The 22,226-nt window shown below is 41.1% G+C and overlaps 2 protein-coding genes and 1 long non-coding RNA gene across 12 annotated transcripts in view; 1 reads left to right on the forward strand and 2 right to left on the reverse strand.

Annotated features, from left to right (window-relative positions):
• si:dkey-85k7.11 (endonuclease domain-containing 1 protein) lies at positions 1-6,854 on the reverse strand. 2 transcript variants are annotated; one of them, XM_035950283.2, is made up of 5 exons: positions 6,724-6,854; positions 5,110-5,320; positions 3,363-3,465; positions 1,834-2,013; positions 1-974 (listed from the first exon to the last, which is right to left on the reverse strand). In XM_035950283.2, the coding sequence occupies exons 3-5, from the start codon at positions 3,363-3,365 to the stop codon at positions 351-353; spliced, it is 807 nt and encodes a 268-aa protein (XP_035806176.1). In that variant the 5' UTR covers positions 3,366-3,465; positions 5,110-5,320; positions 6,724-6,854; the 3' UTR covers positions 1-350. The 2 variants fall into 2 exon arrangements, with proteins under 2 accessions (XP_035806176.1, XP_035806173.1); XM_035950280.2 differs by having other exon boundaries at positions 1,834-2,084.
• The window catches only part of gigyf1a (GRB10 interacting GYF protein 1a), a 23,801-nt gene continuing 7,912 nt past the window's right edge, over positions 6,338-22,226 (forward strand). Inside the window, exons 1-21 of one of the 8 annotated variants that reach the window (XM_023274825.3) lie at positions 6,338-6,574; positions 10,394-11,036; positions 11,137-11,200; positions 14,001-14,130; positions 14,417-14,512; positions 14,690-14,807; positions 15,356-15,464; positions 15,887-16,086; positions 17,022-17,251; positions 17,425-17,548; positions 17,717-17,902; positions 18,436-18,590; positions 19,167-19,332; positions 19,489-19,784; positions 20,111-20,211; positions 20,362-20,462; positions 20,566-20,639; positions 20,883-21,020; positions 21,211-21,423; positions 21,544-21,764; positions 21,932-22,089. In XM_023274825.3, coding sequence (XP_023130593.1) covers positions 11,166-11,200; positions 14,001-14,130; positions 14,417-14,512; positions 14,690-14,807; positions 15,356-15,464; positions 15,887-16,086; positions 17,022-17,251; positions 17,425-17,548; positions 17,717-17,902; positions 18,436-18,590; positions 19,167-19,332; positions 19,489-19,784; positions 20,111-20,211; positions 20,362-20,462; positions 20,566-20,639; positions 20,883-21,020; positions 21,211-21,423; positions 21,544-21,764; positions 21,932-22,089 — 2,851 coding nt within the window. In that variant the 5' untranslated portion in view covers positions 6,338-6,574; positions 10,394-11,036; positions 11,137-11,165. The remainder of the gene's footprint in view (positions 6,575-10,393; positions 11,037-11,136; positions 11,201-14,000; positions 14,131-14,416; positions 14,513-14,689; positions 14,808-15,355; positions 15,465-15,886; positions 16,087-17,021; positions 17,252-17,424; positions 17,549-17,716; positions 17,903-18,435; positions 18,591-19,166; positions 19,333-19,488; positions 19,785-20,110; positions 20,212-20,361; positions 20,463-20,565; positions 20,640-20,882; positions 21,021-21,210; positions 21,424-21,543; positions 21,765-21,931; positions 22,090-22,226) is intronic. The other 7 variants (XM_055007678.1, XM_023274827.3, XM_055007679.1 and 4 more) reach the window with 7 other exon arrangements.
• LOC129348123 (uncharacterized) overlaps positions 19,334-22,226 on the reverse strand; it is a 12,483-nt gene continuing 9,590 nt past the window's right edge. For both annotated transcript variants that reach the window (XR_008600574.1, XR_008600576.1), the window contains exons 3-4: positions 21,521-21,702; positions 19,334-19,733 (exon numbers count right to left, since the gene is read on the reverse strand). This is a non-coding gene — a long non-coding RNA (uncharacterized LOC129348123). The remainder of the gene's footprint in view (positions 19,734-21,520; positions 21,703-22,226) is intronic.

Here is a 22,226-nt window from a genome sequence, read left to right on the forward strand (position 1 = left end):
TTATTTTAATAATATTTAGTTGATTATTTTTATTCAGTAGCCATGAAAACTAACATGCAAAGTATTATAAATACAGCACAAAGTACAGACAAATAACAAACAACAACAAACGCGGCATGATACATAGTTCTTTTATCATAATGTGTTTATGATCTAATACATCGTCAACAAACTACTTTTATTACAACTTTTTATGATTTAAAAATTAGATAATCATCATAAAAAAAAAAAACCAAAAAACCCAGAATATTGACAGTTTTAAACTCCCCCATGGTACTGATCTCCCCCAGCAGGTCAATACTCATCATATCAATTTGCAAAAGCTGGTCAAGACTGTGCAAGATGCCCCTTCATGCTGAAATACTGGTCAGGTCTCTCCTCTTCTTCTTGAATGGATTTTCTGACACACAGCCCTTGTAGAAAATAGTCATGTCGCTGTCTGTGGCTCCCTGATTCTTCAGGAAAGTCTCCAGAGTCTTTAGAGGTACTTCCACCACACTGTGGTCAGTCTGTTCGTTCAGTGCGTAGCCCCCGTAACTAGGGAACATAAACCTCACCTCATATGGTGAGTTATGGTCAAACCATGGGCAGCAGTATGCCAGCCATAGGTGTTTTGGGATTGTGAGGCGCTCCCTGTTATCTCGCTGGATGGAGGCCCCTGAAACAGTCACTCCCGTCACCATGAAAGCTCTGCCATGGCAGAAGTTGTTGAGGCGACGGCGGATGATATCCAAGTAGGGGTTCCATGAGGCATGTAGGAAGTCTGTGATTACTGGAACTACGTTGGTGAGAGTGTAGGTGGAGGATTTATCATCTGGCTCTGCTTGGTGCAGGTCGGGATTTAGTGGACCACGTCTATATTCTACAGCATCTGTGTAGTCGTCCAGCACAGCCTGGCTGTCCTCAATCAGAGGAGGTGTGTCTTCATTCAGGGGAAGTGCCCTCATGTTGCCACTCTCATCATCAGAAGCCAACTGTAGGGACAAGAAGTAGAAGAAATGTGGTGTTTATTATTTTGAGAATTCCAAGTCATTTAAACCAGTGCTGGAAGACCTTCAGATGCAACGATGCGAATACGATTTCAGTTTGCCATGGGATTCCATTCAACATATTCCAGCTTCTTTCTCAAAGTTAATGCTTGTGCTTAATTTCTGCAGCTGCAAGTTTTGGTTTCAGCAGATAGTTTTAAGTTTAAGCAGTCACTTAGTCAGCTTTGCCAGTGCTAGATTATGTTACCTTTGGGTCTACGTGTCCATTCATCATCCAGGTAACCGGCTGAATCAGGCCGATTGAGACTAAGTATTGACACACTCGGATGTGTTCTGGTTTTGGCTCAGTAATGGTAAACAGTGTGTGGATTTAAGTCCATTTTTGCTTCAGAATTGGCCCATTTAGCCATATTCAGACCAATTACGGATGACCTGAATTTTGGCTAAGATACAGACCTGGTTCAGATTCAGTTCCCAGACTTTGGTCAGAGTACTTGGGCCTATTATGGGGCATCATTCACACTGTACTTGACCCAAGTTATTTCTTGCATTTGGGTAATTTAGGGCCCAAATCATTTTCGATACTATGCAAACTGGCTGCTGCATATTTAGCCAACACACACAGAAGTAATATCAAGTTTTGAATCTGACACTCAACAAGAAAGCAAATAAGTGTGTTCGCTTCTTCAGTTTCTGCTGTTGAGTATTTAGTAACAAGCATCTTCACAGATCTTCACAGCAAAGGCAACATGGATAAAATACAAGCAGAAATTGTACAATAGTTGTTATTGTTGCACATAGTGTCACGATTGCGCACAAATACCCAAATAGTGTGCTGCTCTACCTGAGGCTCATACATCCAAGGAGTGTCCATCCTCCTCCTCCCATCCGACTTCTTAAAGATGTAGGCTGAGTACACGGGGAGGCGGCGACTGGCATCATACAATGTGGCGTAACGCAGTTTGTCAGCATACTTCTGGCAGATCCGCTTCAGGTTTGTCCCTCGGATCCCTGCAGGTGGTGTCTGCATGTAGAAAAAATGGCCGCAGTCTTTGAAGTTGTTTGACACAGAGGCGCTCACCAGGTGGAGCATCGCTAGTAAGGACAAGGAAAGGATGCAGGTGTCAAACAGATGCATCCTCACACATCTGGAGTGGCTGGAGTTACTTCCCTACCGTACATGCCTGGCATGCATCAATATGAATAAAGAAATTCCATAATGAGGCATGCTCTGTTTGAGGTCTCATCTTGTATTAGTGTTGCCCTCACCGGTGTGGTAAAGTATAATGACAGTTGGACACAGACTGAGCATGCAAAGCAGCTGTGGCTCAGAGTGGACCTATTGGCTGAAGAGTTTACTTATCTGCACCGACAATTTCTGTGCTGCTATGCGTCTTTGCACCACTGTCTATTAGACTGTGTTCATTTTCTAACATATCTTGGAAATTATTTCTGTACTGGCTGCATTTTCCTCATTTAAGGAGATAAACTAGTGTACATACTTTGAATTCTATACCTTATTATGCCTTTGCAATGAAAGATCCTGCTGTGTTTGAACCACATGTGGTGTTAAAAACTATATATAGAGAGGGTTATATGCATATTTTGTTTCCTTTTCTCAGGGCATTCATGTTGTTGATAGGGAGTCAATTAAATGCTTGGACTTGTGATTTTATGGTTAACCTCCATAATTAATAATCCTCTAGAGCCCAGTAAAATCCTAAACACACCCATCTGAACTCAGACCTGAACTGAACGAGCTGTCTAAATGACACTAGATTAAAAGCCATCATGTGTTATATGCATCTGTTTCACTAAATCCTATGTAAATATTTTTTCTGTTGTAGTTTTCAGTAGTTCTTGGACCATCAAAGTTTACAACATATGATCAAATAATTGAAGAGTGTCTGTTTCCCTCTCGTGGTCATTTTAAGAAACTGCAACTCCACATCCCGTGATAAATATACAGGTAGGGGATGCAGTTACTGAGGGGTACCAGTTGTAACAGTCATGCTAGTTGTAGTTACAGTGTGCACTCCTGATGTCCCTCAATCAATTCTTACAATCCTGTGAGTTTCTCAGTGACTTATGAAGCACTTTTAATTACATTTGGCTTGTATAAAATACTCAGATTAATATCATCACTTTACAATCGTCCCTATCAGACTCATCTACTTTCTCAGATAACAGCCTCTCAGAGTCAAGTTCAGCCAGAAATCTTATCGCCATCTGACGAGTCATCACTATCATCTGTCTCCTCATCTCCCTCCTCAATATCATCTCTGGCATCTCCAAACTCATCCTCAGAGGAGAGAGGATGGATCCCCACACTGTGATCCTCCACAGAAACACTCTCATCATCAGCTTCTTTACCATCACAGAGCAAAGCAACACCCATCTCCTCAGACTCCAGGTAGAGGAACCGTCTCCACATCAGCTCGGGGATCAGCTGCAGGATGCTCTACAGTGTAGGTGACTGTATGAAGAAAAGTTCAAGCACAGGAACTTTAACGCTTTACCTCCTGAGATTTCAGATTTTTACTAAATAAGCAATCATGGCTTTTTCAACATGACATTAGTTACAAATTAGCACCAACTTGAACCTAATGTCTCTCTATGAGCATCAGCAAACCATGGTGGTTCTCTGTAGTTTTTCAGCCATCGAAGATACAAACAAATGATGAGTGTTTGTTGCCCTCTGGTGGCCATTTGGAGACACACACAACTCCACATTTAGGAATGAACACAGACAGGAGTTACTAGTAATGGCAGTGTCAGTTTTAATTGTCATGCCAGCTGTATTGTTTACAACACCAGATTTTCGAATATGCAACATAAAAGTGTCAGCATCTGCTAAATGATATTGTATAAGTCTTAAAACTACTACAGAGAATCTTTCTTTAATGGGGCTTCAAGAAAAGCAGTTATCATTTCAGTTAGTATTGAGGTTGCACACATATAAGGGCCCCTGGTTGGTCACACGGCCTCTCATAATCTGAATTATTTATACTCTGGTGCTAATGTACATATCTTATTTATTTACTGTTTAAATCTGGTTAATGTTCACCCCTTTTGCTTTCTACTTATTCTAATTAAATATCTCAGTTAAATGCATATTTAAAAGTTAAGCTAGAGTTGAATTTTTGGAATTCTTTTGCTTCCTTTTTCTTTAAATTTTTGAGGTCTGTGTTGCTAGTATTGTTTAGATTGATTTTATTTTTTTATTCAGCTTGTTTGATCAGGTCAGAACTGAGCTGCACGTTGTTATAATAAACCTCTGTCTGAATGGTGTGTTTTGCTGATCACATATGGATTCTTTAGCTCTTCAACATACAATGAAAAGCACTTTTTGGTCATTCTTTTCAGCATTAATGCCCAATCTGTCATTTCTGTGATCATTAATTTCAAGTCTCTGCAAGTTAAAAAAAATCTGCAAGTGATATACACCTGCTACAGTAAAGAGCTTTTAAAATCTCTCTACTGTTTTCATATTTTTTAAGACCATTTGAAGAGCATATGCAATGCATTCTTTACAGTTTTCATACATGTTTACAATATGTGAAGAAAAACCCAATTATGTGCACACTCACAACTGTGCTGTAAATCTTTTTCACAGTTCCCTTAAGTTTTAAGAACTTTTGGTTTTAAGTCCTTAAGATGTCTGAAAATAAAAAAATAGACATTTTAAGCTCAGTTAACTAAATATTAGCAACATTTTTCTATTTACAATTTTTACACTGGAAAAGATAAGTTGATTTAACTAAATTCCTTTATGTTTTACACTATATATATTCATACTGTTTGTGAATTTGTATTGAGCATAGACATGAGCCCTTTTTGAAACACGGGATATAGAAGTGATGGAGAGAGCTGAGGCACACATGCAGTATTTGTCATTTATGTGAGATTTGACAGCACATCAAGTGTTGTATAATGCACTAATAAGCAATAGAATAAATCTAAACGGCAGCAAGCTTATCAAGCTGCCCCAATAACTAACTGCCTAGTTTATTCATCACTAATTACTACAACAGCACACTAAAAAAATTAACTGACAACCTGTGGACGGCCGCTATGTAACAAGTGGTTAAAGTGTAGTGTATAAACTGTGATGACTCACCTGTCGGAGGTGAAGAAAATTAGAGTGCGACCTGCTGTTAGATCCTGATCCACCGCGTCTCCATGTTGGGGGATAATTTAATGCACACAACTCTCATTTTGGAGATGCTCACATGGATCCTGCTGTTGTTTGATGCTGCAGGTGTTTCATAAACTCAGAGGAAAGACTCCTAAACAACTGGAAGCAACAGACTTCAGCTCCTGGAAATGTCCTGTGTAAAGAAAAACCAGAAAACATTAACATTATATGAACATTATTGGTGAATATCATTATTCTCAGCTGTTAGTGTCTGTTTTCATTGCAATAAAAGTTTATTTTTTGGGGCATTTCAGTTTGTAAACAACATTTAGTTGTAAATAAAGGTTTATTTTTATGGACATTTCAATTTGTAAACAATGTTTAGCTGTAAATAAGGATTTATTTCTATGGGCATTTCAGTTTGTAAATTATGTTTAGTTGTTAAAGGTTTATTTTTATGGGCATTTCAGTTTGCAAACAATGTTTAGTTGTAAATAAAAGTTTATTTTTATGGGCAGTTTATTTTGTAAACGATATTTAGTTGTAAATTAAGGTTTATTTTACTGGGCATCTCGGTTTGTAAACAATGTTAAATTCTAACTAAAGGTTTTTTGGGCATTTCAGTTTGAAAACGATGTTAAGTTGTAAAGCAAGATCAGTGATAAATGTGAATTGTGATTTCGGCACAAATTTAAGCCTCTCTGTGATGGTTATGAAACAAAATTGGTGCTGAAATACGGAAAAACCCTTTCCTAAATTGTCCACACAACTTGAAGTACCTTTTAGTGCCTCTGAGTTAATGTGATGTTGCAATTCACACTTGTGTTGTGTTTAAAGTGACACGGAAATGCCCGATTTTGGCAAAGATTTACGAAAAAGTGAACAGGGTGTTCACTGAAATACGAAGCGGACACATTCAGATTAACAGAGGAGTGCATGTCTAAAAGGGGCTGTACAGTCTGAGGTGTTGCGCCAGTCCCCCCCTCCCCCCCAACATGTATGCAATTATTTTAATATAACTACATGCTAAATCTGCAATCGCTCCTCGGCTTGCTGCAGAATTAAACCCGTCCGGTTTAAAAGACTGCTTTTGCTAGTGTCCGTCGGTGTCCGGGCTGGTAAATAGGGGTGTGTTTGCTCTGCTACAACATTGGTTAGCCGCTTGTCAATGTCCAGTCACGTGGTGTCACACGGACGGCCATGTTTCCGAAACACAAACAACAAGAAGAGCAGCGACTGGGAGCCAGCAGACACACACACTGATACGCAGCAGCGACCGTTGGAGGAGAGGGGAAAAATTAATAAATAAGACACAGAGCACGACTTTCTGAAAGTACTATTCTGTCGAATGAATACGTTTACAGTGTTTAAAGAGACCAATGCATACGATATAGTGGCCGTAGACGCAGCGTGCAGACAAGCAGTCTGGTAGCTATAAACAGTGAAGGTAAGCCATGGTTCCTCTTTGCAGCTTGTCTTTTTGCTAGGTGGCTAACGCGAGCTAACAAGCTAGCCTCGGCTCCCGCAGCTCGAACGGCTTGGATTTTTTTTTTAACCTGTCGCGGAAAACTAGCATTTTCCGCCGAGTTGTCTTACACTTTGAACTCTGTTGTGTTCTGCGAGTATTTGTGTTGTTTACGACGCGAGTAGCCGTGGCTCGTAACCGACAGCGGAGCGGAGGTGGTCGTCCTCACATTGGCGGAGCAGGCCGGGGAGTCTGATCCCAACACTCCGCCCCCCTCCGCCATCATATCTGGTGTCATTTGAACCTACGAGCCAAGGCCTTTACGATCAACGCATACCTTGTGCTAGGGTAGCTAGCTAGCCATCTCTGTTATGCAACGGAAATATGATATTTCGGGGCGAATACTGTTGTTTCGATTGATTTGTCGTGGTTTCCCCGCAAGTCGATCTGCCGTAATTAGCTTGGAAGACGAACAATGTATGGGCTAATGTAGCTCGCAGCCGCTAACGGAAGCTAATGTCAACTCGAGCTATTCTCTCTAAACGTTAGCCGCCTTTAGGACCAAACACTTTGGCGTTTTTCATTTCGGTAAAGTTGTAAATTAGCGCTTAGTGCATGCTAGATGCAGCATAGATTTACAGGCTGAATTCCAGCAGATTTTTAAATTTTTATCCCGCCACGTTTTCAAGAGCATAACATTTGCAAGTATTCAAATGCATAAGAAATTTCATATCCTGCAAGCAGCCTTATTTTTGCGTGACCTTGCTTTGGTTTTCTCAGTGCAAAGTTGGTATTTGAAACTAAAAATGTCATGTTTGCCCAGTGTGCTCTGCTTTAAGTTGTAAAGTAGTTTGAAACAAAAATAACATCGTGTGCTGCAGATGTTTAGAATATAGTTGTTATTATTTGTTTCTGTTCAATATGAACTTGTGTATATTTTGCTAGAAGTTAAATTATCTTGTTGTAATGTGTGTGTCATAAGTAGATCCTAATTAGGGCTGCACAATATTGCAAAAAAAAAAAGCATTGCGATTTTGTGTTATTGTGATATGTGTTGCAGTGTGCATAAATACAGGGATTTTCACTAAATGCCTTGGAAAACTATTGGTAAAGAGCTAATATTTCTAGAATAATTTGGATGATTGAGAAGGGGAGTGCATTTGCATAGACAATGAAAAGATATATTTTAATAAAAGATTAAAAATGCTGTTGGGAACCTTTCTCATATGGTGTAACACTGACAGAGTCATCCAAAATAGTTTCTTGCTTTGGATGGCTTTCAGATGTGGCTTTGCACTTGTCATTACAGAGCTGTGACATCCTGATTCAAATGGTCAAACAAATTAGTTGTGCTGCCTGGCGTGGTGGCGACAGTTCCTCAACATCATCCTTTCTGTAGCTGAAATATATACAAAAGATGTTGTGGTTCTGTTTCCAACCAGATGTTTTTTTTTCAGTGGTTTCACTGTGCAAATGTGGCACTACATATCAACAAACTCTGACTAATGAATAAAGTTAAAGAAAACTTTGTGTGTCTGTAAGAACCCTTAAAAGTGTGTAAATTGTGTTCTGTCGGACTGCAAGCTTTCTTTTTATATCAAACCTCAACAAAAAAGCTATGCCATGATGTGTTATATGATTATTGCATGTGCAATCGCAGTGTCAATGCTGAAATTATATATTGTGCAGCCCTAATCCCGATGTTAAATGTTTAGTTTTTTTTTGTAAAGGAGCCTTATTTTTCCAGTTCACCTTCATTTTGCAACCACTTGTCTCTTAAATTACTGTAAAGGCTGATGTATCCTCGGTTTTCACACAGAGCTTCAACTGTACCTCCAGCAGATTAAAAGGAAAATTAATAATTTATACCCACAGTGCATTGGAATGTAAACTGGACCTGTCAGTATCACTTTTCCACTTGTCTGATGTGTTAAACATTTGGTATTGCAGTGTTATTAATTATGTTCGCAAATGTCCTTCGAGCTACTCACAAGGTAGACTGTCAAATACTCAACTTTTCCATAATTACCATGTGCTAATTGGTTGCAGTTATAAGGCACAAGCTCCAACTCTGGCAATAAAAGATGTGAAAGACAGCCAGCTTAATTCACAACAAAATTATGAAAATCCTGTCATGTTAATTTACATTGCTTTAAAAAAATTACATAACTATGCAAAGCCAGTAAGAGCCACACTTGCATTAAGAGCTTATTATGATTTATACAAAACCATTGCAATAATTGTTCTGTTGGTATTTAAAAACTTCAGTTTCTCTCAGGTTTTTACAATGAACCAATGGCTAAGCCTCTAAGTAGAGAGGAGCAAAACAGACAGCATCTTCTATTGATACCTGAGGTACCAGAAATACCTGAATTATGGCATTTTATCCCATTGATGCTTCAAGTCCTGCCAGCCAGATATAGCCATTAGGTGTTCTGCTAATTTGAAACATTGCACACGAGCATACTTCCTAAAAACAGCACAGAATCACTGGCCGTGAACAATTTTCTATCTGCTCACATTATGTATACCATGTCACCCAACCGTAAGCAAGCATTTATTTTCAACTTAAGCACTGATTGTCACTGAGCACAGCCAATAAAATATTCATTTGCTGTGTTATTTAAGTCACTGGAAATGATGGTGTTATGATACCTCTGAAATATTACTCATATTATATATTCATATACATGACACTTTAATATCATGTATATGTAGGCTTAGTTTTTTAATTTAACGGTTCAGTTGTGGTTGGGACTATTTTCTGCTCGATGTGTAGCGAAATATTGTTGAGAAAGCACGACTAACATCTTGCTTGATCAAAAGCCATCCTAATTTAAATGTTGTACCTTTTTACTGCTTTTTCTTGTCCTTTAATTAGCCTACAAAGCCCAGAGACTTCAAAAAGTGTGTAAAAATAAGTATTAAAAATGGAAAAAAAGGCTTGAACTCACACCTGAACGCTGAACAACAGCAAAAACTAATGCTTAATTGAGCTTGGAAAACATCAATGTCACCACATACAATGTTATATCAACCATCCCTAAAAGGGTATATATTACACACATAGCACACTTTAAATTTATCCAGCAGGGATGGTGTTGGTAAATTGTTGGTTCTGTTTTAGAGAGCAGCACTGTGAAAAACACAACTTCCAAGATGGTTAAAAGTAGAAAAACATGGTTCGTGCTTAAATTGGGTTAACTATCAACTGTAGTCGAAGTGATTTGGAAAGAATTGTTCAATATGTACGAACATAATGATTGTGTGTCCACATCATATGGACATTGTATGCGTGTGTTGTAGTTTAGTTGCCTGGATATTGTTTTAGTTGCCATGGCATTTTCAGAAACTATCCTCAACCAGCTGCATGGTTTAAGAAGCAGCTGGTTGACAACATTACTGAAATAGATTCCCTGCATTTATGGATGGAAAATCTTCTGTGAGCAACAAAAACGTTTGGCCTCGACCGAGTGCGAGACCAGGAATAGGTTTCATTTATTCAGTGAAGGAATACCACAGTGCTTCTCCCTCAGCTCAGTGTGCTGTAACAGATTGATCGAACTGGGCCGGTACCTTTCAATGAGTCCAGGGTGCACTGTGTAAATGTGTCGAGGCTTTGCAGCGGAAAATCAAATTACACTTCCTTTCCTCTCACAGTATAGGTGAACTGCCAAGCTGTAAAAATGCATCTCACTGGAAGTTCATTTATCAAGTGTGCACTTCTAATGATACTCTTTCTATTTTTCCTTTCATTGTTGGACTTCTCTGATCCCGTCTCTCGATCTCTTCTTTTTCCAGTGGTGCAAAGGGAGGAGGACAGGAAATAAAGGAGTTACCTGGAGGGTCTCCGTCAATCCACATTTCAGTTGGGGCGAGAGGAAAAGGCACAGAGCGAGAGAGAGAGAGAAAGGAGAAGAGGAGTTGGAGTCGCGTCTGCTCTTGGCAGCTGTTCCAGCAGCCCGATTCATTGTTTTGGCTGGTATTTTGTTCCTGTGTTACTTTTTTTGATGAATCAGTTCATATTTTTAACTTTAATGTGAGATATAACTGCTGTAAAAAAAAAAACAAAAAAAAAGAAAAACAAAAGAAAGAAAACATTATTACTAGCAAGAGTGTTTTATTTTGTTCCATCGTTAATTTCCAAGGTTCTTTTTTTGTTTCTTTTTTTATGTTTAACAACCTTTTTCGGCTGTGAGTAGCAGGAGCTTCCATTCTCCAAACTATCGTCGAAACCCCTTCCTTTACCTAGTTAGGACCTGATAACCTGGTATTCCTCAAGCACCTGAAACTGGCAGCTATTCTCTTTGTGTCTGTGTGTTTGGGGAGCTCTGTGACCACAGCTTAAGCACCACTCAGCCTTCTAGTCACCTAAGCCTAACTAAAGCCAGCCAGCTCTCGCCTGGTCCAGCCCAGTCCAGCCTGCTCCGATTATCTGGACAGGGTAAGTAGGTTTCAGGAATGTTTACTCCATTTACTCATCCTCATTTAACCAAGTGCTTTTCTGCAGAAAATAAAACGGAAAATATTTTTTTCACCTTCAGATACTCAGTTCTGTGTGGACGTGAGGAATATGACTGCTGAGACTCTTAACTTCGGCCCAGAATGGTAATTGAGCAGATTTCTTTACATTATTTCAACATAGTTTCATAATATTTCTTAATACATACGGAAGTAATTCCTGAAGAAATTCAATGTGGTTCCTGTTGTGGTACTTTCATACTTTTATTGCAGCAGTGTAAGCATGTGAATCATCTGCATTTTTTGAGGACTTTCTTCGTTGTTGGTTTCAGGCACCCTTAGCTTCAATCTACATGCTCCATTGTTATGTCTAATTGACAAAGAACGTTCCTAAATGTGGCCATTTGTTTTCATGGCAATTTGCCTACATTACACGACAATTTCCTGTGTAAAATAGACAGTCTGCTGGGGTTTTCCTGGTTCAGAATGGGCAAAAAAAACCCTGTTCTCATCTGACGATGGCACTAGGAAAGATCAGGGGGTTAATGAAAAGACTGGGATTTGTCCTCTGGCAACCACAATGTCCACTATGAATGTGGTGGCAATCTGGCTTTACTTTTTGAGGTCACTTTTAACCAAATTTAGCTCAACCTTTGACAACCTGAAGCATTCATATGAATTGAAATACCACCCATATTTCTGGTGATTAGAGTTGGAATGATCTACTGATTAGTTATTGGACAGAGTATTAACCCTCTGAACCCAAAGGAATTTCTGAGCATTGTGCTCCTGTCACATTTTTACTCACTGAGCTAATTTTTCACTGCAATATAAAGTCCTGCACCTCTATGGAAACGGCACAACTGTGGCTCGAAGTATACAGAACCCCAACATGTCTTTGGTGCAGTTTAAAAAAGTTAGAATGCCATAAATCATTACAAAAAGAAAAATGAAAGGAGACTTTTTAACTTGCGTAACTTCCCTAGGTGTTAGAAATACTGGGAGAAAATGTTGGCCGTGCATACTATGGATATTTAACTTACACTTACAATTCAGCTGCATCGTGCCTGTGTTTTTGTAGAATCTGGTTTGCATGAAACAGTTTATTCTATAGAGCATTTAAATGAGATGTAGAATAAAGTGATAATTCTTTCTGATCATGATGGGAAGCCAACAGAGCCACACATTACTCTAACAATTTTTTCTCTTTTTTTCAGTTCTTGGCTTTGATTCATAAAGATAATATACCTTTCAAAACCTGCAGGTTGGTTTTGGAATTCAGAGAGTTAACTGGCAACTATTTTGATGCGTTATTAATTAGTTTGAATCATTTCAAAGCAACAGCAGTATTAAATTTGATATCTTAATGTTTAGGACTGTTTATATAAAATAGGCTATGTGAAGTTGTCACCGTGAGCTCTGGAAAATTGAGATTTTTTACTTTCTTCTGACATAGCTATTATCTGTGAAGATAAGCGGGAGATTAATGTATTGTGAACATAATCGTTAGTTACGTGTTTTGCTTTGGACTAATGGTGTAGTCGAGATCAATGTGCTAGTAAATCACCATAACTATCCAAAGCAGTGACGATAACAGTCTAGAGTTTAGTGGGATGTTATGTGCAATTTAATGTTTTCAAAACGGTGGGTTTTCTTCTTAATCACTAACTGTGGCACAACAGTTACTACCTGAAGCCAAAATGGAGCTATTGTCACAGCAGTGTTGTGTCCATCGCTCTGTCTGTCTGCTGTTTCTTGTCCTCGGTGAATGTTTGTGTAGCGATTAATGGGGGGCGTAGTCTCCAGTTTGGTAGCACTCCATCTCTAGCGGCCTGCGACTGCTGTGTGCATTCTTGGTGCAGTGCCAGCCTTGCAGAATATTTCTCTCTTTACACATCTGCAGCTGCTTTCCTCTCAGCGGCCCTTCTAGCCCACTTTTATCCTCGTACCCTTTTAATATAGCTACAGAGCGGTCACTTCTTGCGCTCACCACACACAGCTGTCTGGCCAGCGTGTTTACAAGTTTTTTAAAGCTGTTAACGTTACAAAATTATTTAGACCATTTGAGGTTTTCTTGGCACTAGTCCGTGAGTATGTTAGTCACTGTGGTAGAATTCAAAGTGAAAACAATCTGCCATTCATTTAGATTTGTGTAACATTTATTAGACCAGCCTTTGCGAGACTCTCAGAAAGGGTCGTAAATGTCGACTGAAGTGTGTGGAAAATGTTCTGGATGCCATTCTTTGTCCTATTAGGGAGGGAAGCTAGCTTTTTCTAAGGTAAATACCAGTGAAGTGGATGCAGTTGTGCAAAAATATTTCATAACCCCACCCACTGTCATGTTTCCTCAGCTCTCCTCTTACTATGTATATTAGTCGCTGCTCTGCTTGGTTTTACCCTCTGCTGACTGGTCTTTCATGCTGCTTTTCTTTACCTTTTACACCCCACACCCACCTCTACATCTCTGAGCTGCATATGGTTTTGATGTGGGGCTGTGAGTCAATGACACACTTTGTAGAAGCATGTGAATGGAGCCATTGTTAAACAGCAGGCCTTGGAAGCTGGCCTGCTAGTAATAGCTTTTTAAAATGAAATCTTGAGATTGGAAAGCTAATATATCATCTGCGTTGAGCCAAGTGTATTCAGGGGGACCTGCGTGGGAGGATTGTTGATTTGTTACAGAACATTTCGTAAATTCTTTTTTTCTCTGCGGCAAGATGGATGCTATTAGATATTTTTCCAATTCAGATTAAGAGGAACCAAAGTTACACAATAGCCATCCATGTTATTTATAAAGGAGGCTTTTTTCAACATTTTATGAAGAAGCATTGCAAACATGTGACTACCCAGGTACTGTATTGACCAGCGGCCTTGTTTACTAAGAAATGTTGATGTTAGAAGTGCATTGTTCTAAAACCTAATGGCTCCTGTGCTCTTCATCACACAGGCTTCGTGCACTGTCCAGTGGGGGGAGTGTGACGTCCCCCCCTCCTTCCCCCGCCATGCCAAAGTACAAGCTGGCCGAGTACCGCTACGGCCGAGAGGAGATGTTAGCACTTTATATCAAAGACAACAAGGTTAGTGGGGAGAAATGCTGCCTGATTTCTCTCAGACCTTCATGTTTCATTTCTATCAGATTTCAACAATGTTGCGGAAATTGTTGGCTGAATATGATCTAGCGTTTTCTGCAAAACCCATGTACAATGGCGTATATTGTTTTCAACTATCTTGGCGTCCATTTTAAGTATTTTCATCCTCAAAAATGAAAACTTGCTTGTAGGTCTTTATTTACTTATTTTTGAAGTCATTTTTTAAGTCTTGAAAGATGGCTTTGTCTTAAGATCCTACTGTTGTTGCTTTTAGGTCCCAGAGGACATGCAGGATAAGGAGTTTGCTGCTATTCTGCAAGATGAGCCCATGCAGCCACTGGCACTGGTGCCTCTCACTGAGGAGGAGCAGGTCTGTTCCAAACACGCAAATGCACTGACATCTGCAAATATTGAAGTGTTTCTGCCTTATCGTGTTGCCCTACTACAGTCTCAGTTCCGGAGCGAGCTGTTCGGTTGGTTGACAGATGTGCCTGTGAGCTCACATTCCTCACATTCCTCCCTTTTGCTCTTTCCACTCACTCTGCAGAGGAACTTCTCCATGTCTGTGAACAGTGTGGCAGTGCTGAGGCTCATGGGAAAAGGAGTGAGTGGGGCTGCCCCAGCTGGAGTGGTCCGTGGACGAGGGGCCACGCGAGGTGGTCGAGGTAAAGGCAAACGAAAACACTCAATGGAAGAGGAAAGATAATAAAGTAAAGCGTTGATTTAGCCTATGTGTCCAACAGCAACAGAAACGCTGCCCAAAGCCTTTGGCTGAAACTATAATGGCCTTTATCCAGCCGAAGTCAAATAGTTTATTCAAGGCGACTACTCAAGTGTTTATTTCCCTTCTTTCTTCCACCATCTTGATGCAGCACATTTCCTCTTGGCCTGTCTAAATAGTCCTCCTTTTGTCCAGCCGCACCTGTCTAAAACCGCTGGGCTCATGAACTCACCTTGTCCACACACAGCGCCCCACACATGCCAATGTAAACACTAGCTATCCGGTTCAGAACAGCCGAGGAAACAACTGAGAAAAATGATGCTGTGTGGGTCCCATACTTAAAGTGGATGTTTTGGTAGTTTGACTGCCTGCAGGTTAAAGTAGACACAAGCTCCTTAAATACTGACGGAAGATGTTTTAGCTGGTCACAAGTTTTCTCATCCATATGATTATATAATAAATACAAGCGCCGCCTTCTCTGCATTTGAACAGGTCGAGGCCGTGGTGAAGGTGGATTCTACCAAAGAAGTATTGAAGATGCAGAGGTGGGTTTCGGCCGCAGCGTCCGGGAGATACACCGCAGCCAGAGCTGGGACGACCGGTAAGGAGAAAACATCACACAGAAATGCCCTTAAATGCTGGTAAGGTCGTGTAAATCATGACTCCAAGTTCTTTATTGTGTAGTAAGAGCCTATATTGTCCCTGCTGAGAGGAGCTGTCATCCAGTCTAATAAACTATAATCTGCTTTGGATTTTTGTAGAGTTGTGGGAAAGTTTATCTCGTTTTTGCAGGCAGCTTCTCTTATCTGTTTATACTAAACTGGAGTTTGTTGTGTTTTTTTTTCCAAATTTTTCTTCGTGGATCTGGTTTAAATGAATGACTTGGTATTCGTGGTGGTGCAATGCAAATGATGGCTGGGCATATTTCTCCAGGATACATATTGGTTCATGTTTTGGATGTTGTTTTCCTCTCTTTATCACCAAAATGATATAATTTTCTCTCCATTTCCCTCCTTTCCTCAGGGGTGAGCGTCGATTTGAGAAGCCGCTACGGCGGGAGGTGGGGCGTCCTGGCTTTGAAGAAACTGGAGGTCCCGGGGGTCCAGGGAGGAAGGAGTACACAAGGGCTGACAGTGATAACTGGCGCACCCTCCGGGAGGAGCAGGAGGAGGACGAGGGGGAGCCAGGCAGCAACTGGAGACTTGCTGGGCCCCGCAGGGATGGTATGATAAATACAAACATTTGTTTACTGCAGTGCTGCCTCTAACTGTTATTTGTGTTAAATATGAAAGCTATATATAAGAAAATCAACAGCTTTATTGATTAATGTATGATTTTTTTTCTCTAAAAGAGTGTTGAGGCTGCAGTCAAGCAGTTTTGCTGTCTAATTTTGTGCAACTGCTCTATCAAACAATTGAATTCAGCTGGACTAAATAAGTGGCCAGTACACAGGAGTTGGTTAAGACTGAATTTTAATTGTCAAGTTCCATATTTTGCATACATTAGATCTGGAACACATAAGATAATACCAAATCCCAGTTTACTTTTCTGGTTCTTTATGTAATTAGTAGTAATCTGTGCCTTTAAGGAAATATAAAGGCAAATGTTACAATTCAAGGAAGTGTGACTTAACAATGTTATATTCAGTTCACTTTTTCCGTATTAGAGTGAGCTGTGCAAAACTATGTTTGGTGAATGCTGATAATGGATATTAAATATTAAAACGCCCTGAGTAGTGGACAGTGATTTATATTACTACTTAGTCCACTGTTGACATCTGTAACATTAAACCTGTTAAATAAGTAGGGCAGCAGTTCTAATTTAGAGGTAGGCATACTGACATCTAGTGGCAGTGAAGGGTTTTGTTCAGGATGTTTCTTAAACCAGTACTTGAAAGCTTCCGCAATTTTAGAGAACACACCAGCCAGTTTTGCATGACCTTTTCTGAAAAACATGTTTTTAAAATTGAAAATAAAGCAGCTAATGACAGGATATATCTCACCTTCTGGGGCTGTTGCTGTGAAACTTTACCACATGACAACCTCTGTAACTTTGGATTGCATGTATCCTATAAAGCTTTATTTCCTTTGTAAAGGCTTACCTTCTCAGCATTGCCCCCTAGAATGTTAGCACTGATTATGGTTTATTTGTTTGGTAGATGGTGGTCCTCGCTCAGCGGGCTGGCGGGACCACAGTGGTCCAGGGGAAAGTCGTCGGAGGAAGTTTGATTTCGACTTCCGGGACTCTGAGGGTCATGGTGGCGGCCGCCGACGTGCAGGCAGCGAGGGACTAGAGGATGACAGGGACGGCCTGCCCGAGTGGTGTACAGATGAGGAGGATGGGGAGATGGGCACTTTTGATTCCTCTGGAGCTTTCATGCCGATGAAGGTATGTACAACTTCTGTGATATTTACTTGTTGTACACTTCATTTTTTTGAGGAGGAAAGATTAAATTGAACTATGTTGAAAATACAAGTTGTTCTTGTAATTTATTCAGTTTTTTTTAAAGCATTTGTAACATTTTATATATTTTTCTACTTCTCTTGGTGTTCCTCTGTCAGAAGGGTGGCAAGGAGACAATCCTGGAGGAGGAGTTGGAGTTTAAGGGGATTGAGGAAGAGGAGGATGAGGAGGACAGCCTTGCTGACACAGAAAGAAACAGTGCTGAAGGAGACAAAGAAAAGGGTGAGCAAAGACCTGATCTTTCTTTATTTGATTATTTAGAATGGGCTGCACCTTGTGCTACTCAATTTTCTTCATTGATCACTGGGCCAAGAAAGAGTTAATTACTAATGATTGTGGCATCCGACTCAAAGTTTTTTCCTTCCTTTCTTCCACTCCTGGCCCACTCAGAGAGTAAAGAAGCCATCTCTGCTGTAGGGGATGGCGAGACAAAGCCAGCATCACCCTCCTCTTCTCCTCCAGCCCACTGCACCCCTCCATCTCTGGAGTCCCTACCTAGCAATGCTGGTCAAGTGGTGGACAACACTCAGCTGAGCAACAGCCACTCTGTCAAGGCCAACAGCACGCCTGGCGAAGGTATCTTGTTCTGAAGAACTCTGTATTTTGTTATGTTGTATGCAGACTTCTGTGATACTGGCCAAATAGAGATATTTAGGTCAGCAGCAGTATTATATATCTGTCTCTATATTTAGACAGTTTCATATGCTCTCATATTCTTTTAAGAATATAAAATACTTGTATGCAACATATTCAGCCATGAGAATGTAGCAGCCATATTGACAGGGTCAGAATCAGGGGTTAGCCACTTAAAATAGTCAAATGCTCAACAATATATAGCTTAGGGAGTCTTGACTTGCAGCCCTTTTACTCACAGGACAGTGTTGTGAGAGGGAAATTTGGCCACATGGATATTTTGGTTTGATACACAATATGTTTAGCCACAGTTATTTAATATCTTGTTTACTGAACCCGCTGTTCCAGCTCTTAGCAGATACACAGCCAGCAGGTGGCTCTAACACTCACATCCAACATCACTAGCCCTTAAATAGAAATACTAAAAATAGGACCCATTGTTTTACTCTTGTTTCTTGTTCTTGTTTTTGTGGCAGACGTTGCTTCCATGGGGGCCTCCAAGGCCCAGCTGAGCCCCAGCACCGCCACCTCCTCCAGCCTGCCTCCCCCACCTCCTTCCTCTGCTGCTCCTCTCCTCCCTCCATCTGGAGGAGACACCGAGGATGATGAAGGCATGAAACACCTGCAGCAGGTAGGAACAGCAGGAGGCCCATCTCAAGCATCTGTCTCAGAATTATTGTGTAATCATGTTAGAAAGTGCATTAACACAGTACTTTCTCCTGAGATGAGGGATTAAACTCGTGATTATTTTGCAGCGGAATAGTAATAGCTATGGATTTGTCATTTGTTGACAATATTTGCCTGCCGTTCTACTTGGCAAACTTGTAATTGTTCCACTGATGCACAGTTCTACTTTGATCTCAGCTCTGTCAGATAGTTGCTGCCCCCTACCAGGCTAAATTTGTATGTTTCAGCAATTTTCTTGACTAGACATCTGTCGGTTATTGACAATTCATAGAACTTTTGCTAAAGAAATACTAATTGTTACTCATAGGACCTACTGGCGTATTTTTCCCAGCTCAAATCAAAAGCATTAACTGCTCCTACTTCTTCCTTTAACTAAGCTTTAGTAATGTAGCCATGTCCAAGGTGATCTTGAAACTGATCTAGCTTTGTTTGGGCACACTGAAAGTGGTCCATTGCAAAGTGAAATTTGGCTCTAATCTCAGTACGTGATGAATATTTTTGTGTGTGTGTGCTTGTGTAGGAGGCAGAAAAGATGGTGGCATCACTGCAGGACACCTCTTTGGAGGAGGAGTGTTTCACCCAGGCTCTGCAGCAGCAGGAGAGCAGAAACACAGCAGCTGCTCTGCCGCTAAATCATGAGGCCGCCATGAAGTGGTTCTACAAGGACCCCCAGGGAGAGATCCAGGGTACACTTGAACACAGTGGAATTTTATTCGTTCACGTATACATATTACAGAGCTTTGTTGGAATACAGCTAAACTAAATTAAACAAAGTGAGGAAGTCTGCTACGTAAGCTCAGTTTCTGCATTGTAAACCTGTTTGTGATGTACCCACAAACCAGGCCCTTTTACAACTGTGGAGATGTGCGAGTGGTTCCAGGCTGGCTACTTCACCATGACCCTGCTGGTGAAGCGGGGCTGTGATGAGGGCTTCCAACCCCTGGGGGACGTCATCAAGATGTGGGGCCGTGTTCCCTTCGCCCCAGGGCCCTCCCCGCCGCCCCTGCTGGTGAGACAGCTACCACCAACGCAGCGCCCGCAGCCCAACCGGGGGCCCGCCGGGACTGTGAGTCACAGCTCAGCCAACCTAGAGGATGGGGAGGGGAGGATGCAAGTGAGAGGGCACATTAATAGACAGGTTGTGATAATACAAGATTTCTTTTAATTTGAGTTTGAGTTAAAAGACAACATAAGGGACTTTTCCCCATTTAATATATTATTGCATATAAACTTGTCATTTTTGACTCCATACCAAACACTATAAATACAGTCATTTGTCCAGGTTTACCTTTGAATGTGGCATAGTTGATCAGATAACATAAATACAAAGAGAACAATGTAATATCTAAATGCTATTGGAAAAACATGCCACAAGCAAATCTGTTTTTGGTCTTAGCTGTTTGTTTTTGTATTCTGAGTATGAAGATACTTCATATTGACTAGTGATCTCCAACCTCTCCTCAGGGAAACCTGGACCAGGAGCGCCTGAAAAAGCAACAGGAGCTGGCAGCAGCAGCTCTTTATCAACAGCTCCAACAGCAGCAGCTATTCCAGCTCATTAACAGGTGGGCCTTTGGGGAGATATAAGATTCGCCTCACATTTGTGCGCTGGTCTTCACTAATTTGTGTTCCCAATTTATTTTTTGTCATTTTACATCCAAGGAACTGTGACTTTTGACCTAAATTCACATTTGGGGCTTTGCTTTATATCCAAGGTGCAGTGAGCAGGGTATGATGCCTTCGATGAACAGGTCGATGTCAGTGCCAGATACAGGGTCCATGTGGGACATGCATACCTCAGCTTCACAGCCATCAGGTAAAGATAGACCTCTGCTGTATGTGCATTCACCAGCATGTGCGATACATGAGGAAACACTGTAGCTACTGCTGCTAAAATATTTCAATGCTATTCCATGTAGGCGGTGAAGCCAGTCTTTGGGACATAACAATGAATCCTTCTACTCAGGGTCCAACTCTCGAACAGCTTCAGAAGGTGAGTTCAGTCCTAAGTTGAACACTATTAGCCATTGTATTGTTATTGTATTTCAGTTTAGTAAAAGGGAAATGAGTTCAACCATTTTCAATTGCTTACTTCACAAATTTCAGGATTGTTTGTACTGATAGCAGGCAGTGGCTGTGCTCAAAATGGATTAACAATGATACTGAATAACACCAAAGCCAAGATTTAATCAATTGTAATTATAGTACAATTCATTTAACAATTTATTCCCCTCAGCTCCAGCAAGAGAGGCGAGACGCTGAACTCAGGGCGAAGCGTGAGGAGGAGGAGCAGCGTAAACGAAGGGAGGAGAAGAGGAGGCAACAAGAGGAGCAGAAACGGAGGGAGGAAGAAGAGCTCTTCAGGCGCAAGCAGGTGAGATAAAGGAAGGAGAAATTTTGCCTTTGAATTTATTTTATGTTGCCTTGGAGCTACAAACATTACAACGTTTTTGTTTGTTTTCCTTGTAAAACGAACAAGAACTTTTCTACGTTACAATCCTCATGAACAAAATGTCATTATAATATGGATCATGCCCAGTAACAAAAGTCATATCTTCCTGTAGTGTCGTCAGCAGCAGGAACTGATCATGAAATTGCTGCAGCAGACCCCCCAGCAGCAGGGACCTGGGGCAGGTGGCTCAAGTTGGAGCGGGGCTTCCTCCTCAGGGCTCAGTAAGGCAGGAAAGCCCCCGGCTCTGGCTCTGCTGGAAATGCAGCAAGAGGCAGAGAGGCTCCTGAAACAGCAGCAGCAGAGAGCCCAGCAGCAGAGAGACCGCGTGAGTGTCAGCTAAATAGGTTTCACACAGCGATAATGTTAGCATGTTGTCTGAACTTGAAAGTAGAAAATTGCGTATAGTTAGTGACACATTTAACCTGATTTATTTTTCTGTTTGCAGCACCCTGGTATGTCGATGGGCAGCTCCTCCATGGGAGGGCAGTGGGTGGATGGCGTTGGCATGTGGGGTGGGCCAGGCGGTATGGAGGGAAAGGGTGGTAGTGGAGGGTCTTCAGGCAGTATGGGCATGTGGGATGAGGGTGTGAAGAACCAGACCGGCCTGCGTGGAAACAGCAACAACAACATGGGCTTGAAGAACAGCCGCAGCAGCCCCTCACTCAGGTCAGTTGTCATATTAAAAAAAATGAAATTACATGCTGGATGCCGTGATAAGACACCAATGTACCTTTTAACAAACACCTCTTTTTCATGTCTTACTGTTGCAAATAGCAAATGTAAATTTTTGTCCTTCAGCTGATCACAGTAATTAACATTTTTATCCTCTATAGTGATCAGTACATGATGCGTCGTAAGCGGACGGAGGAGGAGGAGAAGCTGCTGAAGCTGCTGCAGGGCATGAAGCCTCAGGACGGCTTCACCACCTGGTGTGAACAGATGCTGCACGCTCTCAACACCTCTGCCAACAACTCCTCCTCCTCTCTGGATGGTAGGATGATCAACTTTTGCATATTTAGTAAAGTCAATGTTGTGGAGAATTCACTCTCCGTTTAGACAGCTGTGTGTCGCTCTGAGTCAAATTACAACATAAATCTGCTGTTATCACATAATCAGCGTTGCTAATTG

The sequence above is a fragment of the Amphiprion ocellaris genome, chromosome 23, assembly GCF_022539595.1.
Source record: "Amphiprion ocellaris isolate individual 3 ecotype Okinawa chromosome 23, ASM2253959v1, whole genome shotgun sequence".
NCBI lineage: Eukaryota > Metazoa > Chordata > Actinopteri > Pomacentridae > Amphiprion > Amphiprion ocellaris.